Raw genomic sequence first — 13605 nt, 5'->3', positions numbered from 1 at the left:
TAGGGCCCGTGGACGGGGGATCTTTCTGGGCCTAGTTTGTCTCTGGCCTGGGGACTCGCGAGTTCGGTTTCGGACTGATTCCTTTCTCTGGGGGTTGTTTTTCCTACCCTAGGGGACTGCTTTGGTACATCCCATCAGTAAGGTCTCCCCCAATGAAGAGCGACCGAGAAAAGGAGATTTTTTATTTTTTTTTGCACTCACCGTAAAATCTTTCTCGTAGCCTTCATTGGGGGACACCGCACCCACCCATTTCTTCACTTTTCGACCTGATGATCCTATCCGGTTGTTGGTTCTTTTTTTTTTTTTTTTCATTAAAGATTCTTTTCTAGGGTCTTTCAGACATGTCCTTGGTTCGCTTCTCCTACTGCTTTGTGACCTCATTTCCAGTGGGCAGGTATATCCTGCCAGGGAGGAGCCGACTTTTTCTCCTAGTGTCAGCACCTCCTAGTGGCAAGATATACCCCTCATTAAGGTGTGTCCACCCCCCCCCCCAATGAAGGCTATGAGAAAGATTTTACGTTGAGTACAAAAAAATCTCCTTTTGGTCATACCGCCCAGCACTATTCGCCACTCAGTGCTGCGCCATTTTATGCTAGGGACGCTAGGGACCACTACTTACAGATAGTCATGACGTGGCTATCAGGCTTGCACTTCATGATCATAAAGTACACTAACCTGTTAGTTTAATAAAGATTGCGGAGAAGCATTAGATCAAGGTGCATGTTGTGGATTTGCGACCATGTCTGTTTTTCCTCGAGTTGAATTCATAGGACTACTTTAATACTGCTACATATAGACGATGATATAAACTCTGAGAGGTAGGATTATCTTCATACCTGACTGGAATAGAATGCAGTTTGGGCAGAGAGGCATCTAGTTTATCCTGATTTTCAAGATTACGGAAGTATGCAAATGAATTAAATTAAGATGACGCTTGTCAAAATATTGGACAGGAAGTTTTACAGTAGTTTTAGTAGTACCACAGTCTGAAAACTCAGATAGTAGCAGTGAAAGACCTGATCAGCACATCACTTTCCTTCTCTGTAAAATTTATTTAACCAGTTGTTTCCAAAGAATCCTAAAGTACATCTGCAAAACAGGTGTTATCTGTCTAAACACAAGTATATGGCTTAAAGGGGTATTCCGGGCAAAAACATCTTCTACATCTCCGTGTTGACATTCCGGCTACTGTGGGGCACCGGCATAATCTGCCGCTGCTTGGACCACACAGGAATGCGCCATCTCATAGACGACTATGTATTCCGTGCAGTCTGCGCACAAAGAATGAAAATGTTCATTCTTTGTGCAGACATGGAAAATGGAATTTCCATGCCGGAAACCTCTGGCACAGAGCAGCAGAATCCCGTTGTATTGAATTGGACTCAAACCCCCCCCCCCCATAGACTTGCTTTGAGGGTGGGGGGGGGGCGTGATGTCACACGGGGCGGAGTCGTGACGTCGCAATCTTCCGTCCCCGTGGTCGGGGGGAATTAGCCTGAGAACCTCCAGTGCTTCCGGAAGCAGTTACAGGTGGGTGCTGCCTGCTAAATTGTGGGGGTCCCCAGCGGCGGAACCCCGGCGATCTGACATCTTATCCCTTATCCTTTTGGATAGCGGATAAGATGTCTAGGGGCAGAGTACCCCTTTAACATAGCCTGAGGGTATTTAAAGAGTACCTGTCACCAAACTAAACTTTTAATATATTGTTCCTTATGTTATTATAAGACACTTTGCTATTTACTTGCTGTTAAAATGCTCATCCTTTTTATATGTATTTATTGTGATTGAAAAACGGCCACTAGGTGGCTCTGTTCAGTTCTCTGCGCAAGTCAGTGAGTTTGGTCTCCACTTGGAATTGCAGAAGTCCAAACTCAGGAAGTGTGCGCGGGTCATGGCGAGGCACAGATCTCACAGGCTTCAGTGATGTCCTGCCTGCTGGGGAACGCGCACTTACTCCTGCCATGAGCTCACACAGCTGCCAAAATCTATTAGTGCTAGGACCATGCACACATACATCATAACCATTGATGGCAATGCAGTCCACACAGAATTCCACTGGAAGAATCAACATGTTCATTCTTCCTGCGGTGTCCGGAATTTGAATTTCCAGGGTAGAAAATCCAGCAGTGTGCGAGCCTGTGTATGGAAGTTTCATAAAAGAAAAACTGTTTATTTGTGATTTGCAGTTATTAAACACGTATGTGCACAATGGGGGAGATTTATCAAAACCTCTGCAGAGGAAGAGTGGTGCAGTTGCCCATAGCAACCAATCAGATCGCTTCTTTCATTTTCCACAGGCCTCTAAAGAGGCCTGTGGAAAATGAAAGAAGCAATCTGGTTGCTATGGGCAACTGCACCACTCTTCCGCTGCAGAGGTTTTGATAAATCTCTCTCAATGTACTTTAATGGGCCTCAAGTGCTGTATTCCCCCCTTGTTTGTTTATATTTTTTCCACCTTTTTCATAGTGCTTTTTTATCCTTTTTTTTTTTTTTTTTCCCCCTTTTATATGCATGAAACTTTGGTGGTTTTCATTTCTTTAACCTCTTTGTCAAAAGTGAAAATTTACAGCCTGAAAAACAGGACAAACAAACTCTTGGATTGTAAAAAAAAAAAAATATATAAACTTTTAGGAAAATTGCCTAAAAAATGGTGACTAGAGTGAGGATTAAACTGAAAAATTACTGGGTAAACATTAATTTTTTTTTTTTTTTTTACCTAGGTTTAAAGGAAACCACAATAGTACATGAGGCCAAATTAAATTGCTCTTTGGAGAGGCAGATTAGATATCAAAATTCTGTGGGGTGTCTGATGGATGGGACATGACCTTGTCCTCTAAGGGAATGAATCGCAGTGAGCATGTTCTGCTACTGCTCCATTTATTCTCTATACTGAGCACTGAGCTCTGCTTTGTACAGAAGTCCCATAGCCAATGAGTGATGATGTGGCTGAGCATGCTCACTCCCAATACAACTGACCTCTGTCCTTGTGATTGGTAGGAGTCCCAGCGGTCAGACCCCCACTGGGTCAGTCGTCCATTCCGAAAAGTAGTGGAGATCCATAATAACAGGCATCATTTTATGAACAAGTGTTTATTGTAGAGGAGGTCACAGAAAATCAGAAAGGCTTGACCAAAAGAGGAGACAGATGACGACACAAAATTGTGCACACAGTATGGTGGTGCATTATCTTGTGGTAAACAGAATACATTATTTGGGCCTTAGAAGGCCACACACATCTAAAACAAGGGATAGGTATAGAAATATATAAATATATAGCCCAGATTTATCAAACTGTATGAGAGAAAAAATAGTGATTTTCCCACAAGAACCAATCACAGCTCAGGTTTCACTTCTACCAGAGCTCGTTAGCTGAGCTGTGATTGGTTACTGGGGGAAAACCACTTTATTTTTTCTCTCGCACACTTTGAGAAATCTGGGCCATAAGGTTTCAATGTATAGTTGGGTTCTAGGGTTCCCTAAGGGAATGTAGCTACAATCCTTGCCCTGAGGTCTGGATCTGCACAGCAGACGTAGACTGATCACCGTTTGTGTATTATACATAACGTCCACGTAATGCATGGAGGCCATTGAACAGGTGAATTGACATCCTTGGTAGTACTTGTTGGTCGTCCATAATATTTTTTGACAGTCCAAGCCAGGCGAACTCTGGGTCCAATATGTTTTTTATCAGCAGTTCCACATCCTCAATATAAATAACTAACTAAAATGGTCACGAAAACTTCAGGGCCTAAGTTGTCCTTCAAATGTAAAATCATTCCAAAAGTGTAACCTAGAAGAGAGAGAACAGAATATCTGTTACCCTACACTTAAAAAGGGGTTAATCCAGCATTATACAATTGTTGGCCTATAATCAGAATTCAGGCCTAATATTAGACAGGTGAGGGCCCAACTCACAGCATCCCCGCCAATTGGGAAGCTGCGGCATACGTAGGGGTGCCAGGGGTCGAAACCTCATAGATTCCCTGCTATTACTAGCAGGGAATCACCGCTGCGAGTTACGCTACCATTGATTTAAATGGGTCAACAGACAGTCCGCAATAGTGTCAGATTTGTGGACTGTCCGCGGACCCATTCAAGTGAATGGTAGCGTAACTCGTAGCGGGAAACCCGTTTCTAGTTACTAGCGTGTGAACGCACCCTTGGGGAGTTTTAGCAAAACCTGTCTAGAGGAAAAGTTTCCCATAGCAACCAACCAACCAGATCGCTTCTTTCATTTTTTTAAATGCCTTTTCAAAAGTGAAAGAAGATATCTAATTGGTTGCTATAGGCAACTCAGCAACTTTTCCCTGGACAGGTTTTGATAAATCTCCTCCTTAGTCTTTTTAAATGTCTGTATTTTAACATGTAAATGGATGAAAAAGGGCTTTATCCTTAAAGGGGCACTCCGCCCCTAGACATCTTATCCCCTATCCAAAGGATAGGGGATAAGATGTCAGATCGCCGGGGTCTCGCTGCTGGAGACCCCGGGGATCCCTGCTGCTGCACCCCCGCTATCATTACTGTGCAGAGCGAGATAGCTCTGCACATAATGACGGGCAATACAGGGGCCGGAGCACCGTTACATCACGGCTCCGCCCCTCATGACATCACGGCCCGCCCCCGTCAATACAAGTCTATGGAAGGGGACGTGGCGTTCGTCACGCCCCCTGCCATAGACTTGCATTAAGGGGACATGCCGTGATGTCATGAGGGGCGGAGCCATGACATCACGCTGCTCCGGCCCCTGTATTGCCCGTCATTACGCACAGAGCGAACTCTCTCTGTGCAGTAATGATGGCGGGGTGCCGCAACGTCCTTTGGATAGGGGATAAGATACCAGGGGAGGAGTACCCCTTTAAAGGGGTACTCAGATGGAAAACTTTTTATTTTTTATATATCAACTGGTGCCAGAAAGTTACAGATTTGTAAATGACTTATATATTGACTTAATGACTTATTTATAAGTACTTGTCAGCTGCTGCATGCTCCAAAGGAAGTTCTTTTCATTTTTGAATGTCTTTTCTGTCTGACCACAGTGCTCTCTGCCGACAACTCTGTCCATGTCAGGAACTGTGCAGAGCAGGATAGGTTTGCTATGGGGATTTGCACCTCCTCTGGACAGTTCCTGACGTGAACAGAGGGGTCAGACAGAAAAGAAATTTAAAAAACAAAAGAACTTCCTGTGGAGCATACAGCAGCCGATAAGTACTGGAAGGATTAAGATTTAAAAAAACAAGTAATTTACAAATCTGTTTAACTTCTGGCACCAGTTGATTTTTTTTTTTTTATTTAATTTTTTTATCGTTTTCCTCAGTAGTACACCTTTAATTTTATGGCTGGAAAATGTATATGTTTTGGAGCTAAGACAGGTTTTTCTATTATGTTCAATAGAATGGTAAGGGTCCAAATGGAGTCCATTTGGCACAAAAAAAGCATTGTATTTCGCATCAGGAGGCCCAGTACATTTGGGGGTATTAAGTCCTTTCATACATAATTCCACATGACTTCAGTGGCATAGCTGTGGGGCTTGCAGAGGTGGGAAAAAAACAAACAAACATATTACGATGTATAACTATTCCCAATTTTGATAAGTAGTTAGGATGGCGTAGTTTGAATAGGATTCTTATAAAAACAAAATAATATATAATATGTTCTCTTGTGATAGTTTTAATTTCTTTATGCTTAGTGACTATTTTTGTCTTCTACTTTATTTCACGTTCTTCGTTACTGTAGGATAGGTATTTGCTCAGTACAGCATATGCCAGGTGAATCTGAAATGTTTTCAGGTCGGGTACGTTTATGACCAGTTGTTACTGACACGTCTTCAGAGCAACTTATGTTTTTAATTCTCTCTGCACGTTAGTCTCTTTGCACGTTAGGGTGTTCACTAGTAGTTGTTACTGACTCCTCTTCAGAGCAGCTATGTTGGGAGTGTTGCACTTAGTCACTGGGTTAGTTTACTTACTGTACATCTGACTCCACACTGACCTTCAGCATGAAAGTCAATTCTTTGCTGTGCTGACGAGTCTTCAGAGCAACTATCGTTTTCTGTTCCCGACTCGTCTTCAGGAGGAGGTACAACCTCGTCTGTTGTATCACTCCCTTCCATATATATTTCTTGCCATGTGTGTCATGGTTTTCTGTATGTTACACTATAAGGGGGCACTTGTGTGTTTATTTTTATTTGGTCTCTTTTTCTTTGTGTTTGTCTGCAGGTTCTGCTACCTGTTCTCCAGTGAAATTGGTGCTTGTTTCAGGTGGGTTATTTTCCTGGGCTTCTGTCAATGAACCTACTGGACCTGGTATTTATATTTTTCTTTCTTCTCCACCAGCACCCTTTTGACCAGACAGGTTGACTGGTCAAGTATGTCTCATGTCTGCCCAATAATCAATCCATACTCTCTGGCCCTATCTTATAGGAAGGATAGCCTTATGCTTATCCCATGCATGTTTAAACTCCTTCATTGTATTTGCAGCGACCGCTTCTGCAGGGAGGCTATTCCATGCATCCACTACTCTCTCAGTAAAGTAATAATTCCTGATATTACTGCAGAAACATTTCCCCTCTTTTTTATTTTTATTTTATTATTTATTTTTTTTAACTGTAGTTTTTATTAAAGATTTTCACATAAAAAACAGAAAGTTAGTAAAACACAATCAAAGCATAATCTGGGACAATGCCCAGTGCGATCACATCAGGGCAAATGACAAGCTAAGATAGAGACCAGAGCATTCAGAAACAGTTGTAGTCCAAAACAACTAGCCCCAACCTCAGATAAACCATAAAGACTGTAGTGAATGAACATAGTTTTATAGCCAAATATTCAAAGAGAGAACTAAAACTCTACAACACGAAGACAAAGAGAGAAGACAGAAACAAAGGCAAAAAGGAGACAAGGACAACAGAACCTCGAACAAACAACAAACAAAAACAAACAAACAAACAACAAAAAAAAGAAAAAGGGGGGGGGGGGAGGGGGAACAAGGAGGGAGGGGGGGGGGAGGAAGATGTCAGTAGCGCCTCAGGGAGGTTGCCTGTCAGAGAAACGGTCCCATGGTTCCCAAACTGAGAGAAAGGCAGGGATAGTATTATTCAAAGAGGCAGTGAGGTATTCTAAAGAGCGTATATCACGTATTCGGGAGAGTAGGTCCGATTCAGAGGGAGGAAGAGTCCTCTTCCAGCATTTAGCAACAAGTGTCTTAGCTGCCAAGAACATATGCATAGCCAGTTTAAACAGTTTCTTGGGCAGAGCAGAGTGTGAAAGGTGCAAGAGGTAGACCTGAGGGTCAGGAGGGACGGAGACTCCAAGAACATCTGATACCAAACGACTCACTAACTCCCAGTACCCCGTGATAAGAGGGCAGGACCAGAAAACATGAAACAGTGTACCCAAACCCACCCCACAACGCCAGCACTGGGGGGGGGGGGATATCGGGATTCAGCCTATTCAATAACTCTGGAGTATGGTACCAACCCATAAGTAGTTTATATTGAGTCTCCTTATAAGCCGTACATATAGATGCCCTAGAGGCCCGCTCCCATATTATCTTCCATTGAGGGAGAGTGATAGTAGTACTAAGCGCCTCCTCCCAGCGAGACATATAGCGATGAGATACCTGGACTCCCTCCTGAGGTTGGATTAGCAGGGAATAAATATCGGAGAGAAGCCCCCTCGTCTGAGGTCCACCACGACCCAGCCGTTCAAAGCCCGTAGGGGAAGACACCACTAGCGCACCCAGCGTGGAGGACATAAAGTGTTGTAGCTGTGAATAATGAAAACGCTCAGACGAGGGGAGATCCCAACGAGACTGTAACTGAGAGAAGGGCGAGAGGGTACGCAACAAAGGGTCAACTACATCCGCCCAGCAAAAAAGGCCTCTAGACCCCCATTCCCTTACCATAAGAGAGGTCCGGCCAGGGGGAAAGCTAGGATGATAAAGGAAAGATTGAAGAGGGGAAGAGGGAGACAGTAATTTAAATTTGACAGAACAGTAATTCCACACATATTTAGAAAATGCCATAGGAAGAAATATTTCCCCTCTAATATAAAACTATGTCCTCTTGTGGTAGTTTTTCTTCTTTTAAATATGCTCTCCTCCTTTACCGTGTTGATTCCCTTTTATGTATTTAAAATGGACTGTTTTATGTTTTAAGGGGCTAAATTTGGCTTTATATTTTGAAAAATACGTCCTCCAAGATGACAACCATCTCCCGGATTCCTTCCTAGGTCAACCACCATCCATATTTATTACCCAAGATAAGCGGGCACATCTGGTGCCACTGATCTCTGGTGCATGCATCCAGCTGTTGCAAAACTTCAACTCCCAGCATGCACAGACAGCTGAAGGCTTTCTGGGCATGCTGGGAGTTGTAGTTTTGCAACAGCTAGAGACACTGTTAGGAAAACAAAGCTCTAGGGTACAGTCAAGAGGCATATACATGTATTTATGTATGGCCGGCTTTAGAATGCCACATCTGTTTGCATGTGATCTGTCATGGGATACTCACATTCACAGCTATTGATAAATATTGAAATTGCCCACTGATGCATAGGCTGGATCATCTAGAAATAAGAAGGTGAACATGTAAAATGATTCAGCGTTTGTATTATCGTCAGAAGTGTGTAATATAAAGAAATAGCCAAATATACTGGAAGATGTATGGTCTGGCACCGCAAATATAGGGACTGCAGTAAGCGGCGTCAATACGGTTTTAGGTGTACCGATGGAGCATGCATGTGACAGTTCTCCGAGTGGAGGTGCAGCGTTCCCGAGGATGATAGTAGACAGATATGGCACAATGGAGATAGAATGGAAAACGCACTCGCCACTTTCTTAGTCGGATGATAGTGTCTTTATTGCAGCGTGTACATCATGAAATCTTCAGACACTAGCTACAGGTACAAACGTGCACAGGGAGCTGGAGATGGACACAGGCAGGGGGCGGCAACTAGTTTCGCGCACGTGGGCTCTTCCTCTGGCTCGCACTGACGCATTAAGCATCTAAGGGAGGTACTTATGGAACAGGGGAGTGAAGTTGCCGTGGCAACATAAACAGGTGAGTGAACATAAAACAACTTATTTAAAAACAATGCATATGTAAATATCCATAAGAAAACTCAATTTACACAAACCTGAGAGGCATAATTATGAGAGAAAGGCACCCATTTTTTTTTTTCATTAAGCCCGAGTGGTCCAATCGCATTCAAGCGAATAATCCACCAGGCTTCTTTCTTAAGTAAAACCTGGTGCCTGTCTTCTCCATTGGACGGGATATTGATTCTTTCCAATCCTGCAAATTTCACACTGGTGGGATCCGCTCCATGACAGGTGCGGATATGGGAGATAAACCGCGTGGCTCCTACACCAGTGCGAATAGAGCGCAAGTGTTCTTTTACATCTGTCATTTTCGTATTGTCTTGCCTACATAATAGTATCCGCATGGACAGATTAAGCAGTAATCAATGTAATTCCTTTGACACGTTATCAACTGATTAACTATTATTTGAGTGTCTCCTAATCTGAACATGAATTTGGCTACATTTTGCCGGCATATATTACAATTATGACATCTGTAATTCCCTGTGGGTGACATGTCCGTTAACCAGTTAGAGGGATGGGATTTGTTTATAGCCTTGGTTTTAAAGGTTTTCAAAAGGTTACCTAATGTTTTGTTTCGCTTGTAGGTGATTATAGGATTTTGATCTGTAACATTTTTGAGTTCTTCTTCTTGTAGTATATACCAATTCTTTCCAATGATGGTATTGATGGTGTTGTTCATATTAGAGTTTTTGAATGCAAATGTGAATCGAGGAACTTTTTCACTCTCACTAGGTGGATTAAATTTCTTTTTACCTAGTAGTTCATCTCTAGTTTTAGTTTGGATTTTAGTAAAAGCTTTATTTAATTACCTTATCTAGACAGCCTCGTCTTAACAGTTTATCTGACTGACAGGTCCTGCGCCTCTTTTTTTAAATAGATCTGACCTATTATTGATTCGTTTCAGCCGAACAAACTGACTATATGGAATGCTTTGTTTAACGTGTGCAGGATGGGAACTGTCATAGTGGAGAAGTGCGTTGCGTGAGATGTTTTTACGAAATGAGGTAGTTATTAATGTGTTTTCTTGGATCACAATTTTTACATCTAGGAATTCCATTTGTTTGTCCCCAAATCTGGAAGTAAAAAACATGTTTTTATCATTCGCCACGTTTAGATAGTGAACAAAGGCAGATAATTCGTCTTCACCTCCAATCCCATATGACGAATATATCGTCAATGAATCTTTAAAAACATGCTATATGACGAACAAAGGGATTTTTGGTGGTGAAGATGAATTCTCGTTCAAATATTGCTAGAAAAACATTAGCATAAACGCATGAAACAGGGGTCCCCATAGCGGTCCTCTGTTTTCAAATCTGAATGCGTTATTAGACAGCACAAATTGCAGGGCTTCACAAAAAAATTTGTGAAGTTAGCCGACTTGTTTGTAGATTGGAGACATTCTACAAACAAGTCGGCTGACTTCATTAATTTTTTCTGTGAAGCCCTGCAATTTGTGCTGTCTAATAACTCATTCAGATTTGATAAGGGTTGGTATAGCCAAAAACAGGAGACCGCTATGGGGACCCCTGTTTCATGCGTTTATGCTAATTTTTTCTAGCAATATTTGAACGAGAATTCGTCTCCACCACCAAAAATCCCTTTGTTCGTCATATAGCATGTTTTTTAAGATTCGTTGACGATATATTTGTCATATGGGATGGAGGTGAAGACAAATTATCTGCCTTTGTTCACTATCTAAACGTGGCGAATGATAAAAACATGTTTTTTTACTTCCCAATTTGGGGACAAACAACTGGAATTCATAGATGTAAAAATAGTGATCCAAGAAAACACATTAATAACTACCTCATTTCGTAAAAACATCTCACGCAACGCACTTCTCCACTATGACAGTTCCCATCCTGCACACGTTAAACAAAGCATTCCATATAGTCAGTTTGTTCGGCTGAAACGAATCAATAATAGGTCAGATCTATTTCAAAAAGAGGCGCAGGACCTGTCAGATAAACTGTTAAGACAAGGCTATCCAGATAAGGTAATTACCGTATTTTTCGCCGTATAAGACACACTTTTTCTTCCCCAAAACTGGGGGGGGAAAAGTTGGTGCATCTTATATGGCGAATACACCCCTATCGGGTCGGTCCCTGCGGCCATCAACAGCCAGGACCCGCAGCTAATACAGGACATCACCGATCGTGGTGATGCCCTGTATTAACCCTTCAGACGCGGCGATCAAAGCTGACCACCGCGTCTGAAGTGAAAGTGACAGTAACCCGGCTGCTCAGTCAGGCTGTTCGGGATCGCGGTGGTCCCTAACAGCTTACAGGACCTTACCTGCCTCCCCAGTGTTTGCTTTGTGCCGGGATCCCCTGCATGGCGGCGCTCTCCTTCGACGTCATCACGTCGTCGCGCACGCCGTCCCGTCATCCAATAGGAGCGGCGTGCGTAGCGACGTGATGACGGCGACGGAGAGCGTGGATCCCGGGGAAAAAGACGTCCCGAGCGTCGGGGAAACCATGGGGACGCGGCGACAGCGATGGAGCGACATCCAGGGCAGCGGTGAAGGAGCGGTGGGGACACGGGGACACATGAGTATTACCTCCTATCCAGTGGTCTTCAACCTGTGGACCTCCAGATGCTGGGAGTTGTAGTTTTGCAACATCTGGAGGTCCGCAGGTTGAAGATCACTGTTGGGTGCAGAATCTTTTTTTTCTAGATTTTGCACCTTTAAAATTGGATGCGTCTTATACGCCGGTGCGTCCTATAGGGCGAAAAATACAGTAAATAAAGCTTTTACTAAAATCCAAACTAAAACTAGAGATGAACTACTAGGTAAAAAGAAATTTAATCCACCTACAGTGAAAAAGTTCCTCGATTTACCTTTGCATTCAAAAACTCTAATATGAACAAATTTATTGCAGGATAATTTTATGGGCCAGTTTGTGGAGGACCCAACAAGAAGTGATGCCTTGTTGGATCTGATCATTTCCAACAACGCAGAGCTGGTTGGTAATGTAACTGTGCGGGAAAACCTTGGTAATAGCGACCACGATATAGTTACTTTTGACTTAAAATGTAGAAAACAAAGACAGACGGGGAAAGCAAAAACATATAACTTTAAAAAGGCAAATTTCCCTGGGCTGAGAGCTGCACTACAGGACATAGACTGGGGGGAGATGTTCTCAAATACTGATACAGAAGGTAAATGGGACATCTTTAAATCAACTCTAAATAACTATACAGCTAAATATATACCAAAGGGGAACAAATATAAACGATTAAAACTAAATCCTACATGGCTGACAAATGAGGTTAAAAGACCAATAAACAACAAAAAAATAGCCTTCAAAAAATACAAATCTGATGGGTCAGCTATAACATTTAAACAGTACAAAGAGCTTAATAAAATCTGTAAAAATGTAATAAAAACAGCAAAAATTCAAAATGAGAGACAGGTGGCCAAAGAAAGCAAAACTAATCCTAAATATTTTTTTAGATATATAAATACAAAAAAAACAAGGACAGAGCATGTAGGACCCCTTAATAATGATAATGGGGAGGTTGTCACGGGCGATCAAGAGAAGGCGGACCTACTGAATGGGTTCTTTAGTTCTGTATATACTATGGAAGAAGGAGCTGACATTGGCCAGGTCAGTGCTGGTAACACATCATGTAATGTACTGAACTGGCTTAATGTAGGGATGGTACAAGGTAAGTTAAGTAAAGTAAATGTAAGCAAATCTCCAGGGCCGGATGGACTACACCCAAGAGTTCTTAGAGAGGTAAGTTCAGTAATATCTGTACCCTTGTTCATGATATTTAGAGATTCTCTGGTATTGTGCCAAGGGACTGGCGCAAGGCTAATGTGGTACCAATCTTCAAGAAGGGCTCTAAGTCTTTGCCAGGCAATTATAGACCGGTAAGTCTAACGTGCATTGTGGGTAAATTGTTTGAAGGACTTATAAGGGATTACATACAGGAATACATAGGGGATAATAGTATTATAAGTGATAGCCAGCATGGGTTTACTAAGGATAGAAGTTGTCAAACCAATCTAATTTGCTTTTATGAAGAGGTGAGTAGAAGCCTTGACAGAGAAATGGCTGTGGATATAGTGTTTCTGGATTTTGCCAAAGCGTTTGATACTGTCCCTCATAGACGTCTGACAGGTAAGTTAAGGTCCTTGGGCTTGGAAACTTTAGTTTGTAACTGGATTGAACACTGGCTCATGGATCGTACCCAGAGAGTGGTGGTCAATGATTCGTACTCTGATTGGTCCCCGGTAATTAGTGGTGTACCCCAAGGTTCAGTACTGGGCCTGCTGCTGTTTAATTTATTTATCAATGATATAGAGGATGGTATTAACAGCTCTGTTTCTATCTTTGCAGATGACACCAAGCTTTGTAGCACAGTACAGTCTATAGAGGATGTGTATAAGTTACAAGATGACTTGGATAGACTAAGTGTCTGGGCATTCACTTGGCAAATGAGGTTCAATGTGGATAAATGTAAAGTTATGCATCTGGGTACTAATAACCT

At 42.4% G+C, this 13605-nt stretch overlaps 1 protein-coding gene and 1 long non-coding RNA gene across 3 annotated transcripts in view; one reads left to right on the top strand and one right to left on the bottom strand.

Annotated features, from left to right (window-relative positions):
- LOC130294021 (uncharacterized) overlaps positions 1-13605 on the top strand; it is a 73837-nt gene that overhangs the window by 4284 nt on the left and 55948 nt on the right. The window contains exon 2 of the long non-coding RNA XR_008848359.1: positions 6216-6257. This is a non-coding gene — a long non-coding RNA (uncharacterized LOC130294021). The remainder of the gene's footprint in view (positions 1-6215; positions 6258-13605) is intronic.
- The window catches only part of PSTPIP2 (proline-serine-threonine phosphatase interacting protein 2), an 89076-nt gene continuing 78553 nt past the window's right edge, over positions 3083-13605 (bottom strand). For both annotated transcript variants that reach the window (XM_056543373.1, XM_056543376.1), the window contains exons 14-15: positions 8510-8564; positions 3083-3790 (exon numbers count right to left, since the gene is read on the bottom strand). In XM_056543373.1, the coding sequence (XP_056399348.1) occupies positions 8518-8564 (47 nt within the window). In that variant the 3' untranslated portion in view covers positions 3083-3790; positions 8510-8517. The remainder of the gene's footprint in view (positions 3791-8509; positions 8565-13605) is intronic.

This window comes from Hyla sarda, chromosome 1 (genome assembly GCF_029499605.1).
Source record: "Hyla sarda isolate aHylSar1 chromosome 1, aHylSar1.hap1, whole genome shotgun sequence".
In the NCBI taxonomy this organism is placed as follows: domain Eukaryota; kingdom Metazoa; phylum Chordata; class Amphibia; order Anura; family Hylidae; genus Hyla; species Hyla sarda.
Note: the sequence above shows the minus strand (reverse complement) of the source record. Positions and strands in the feature narration are given on the sequence as shown.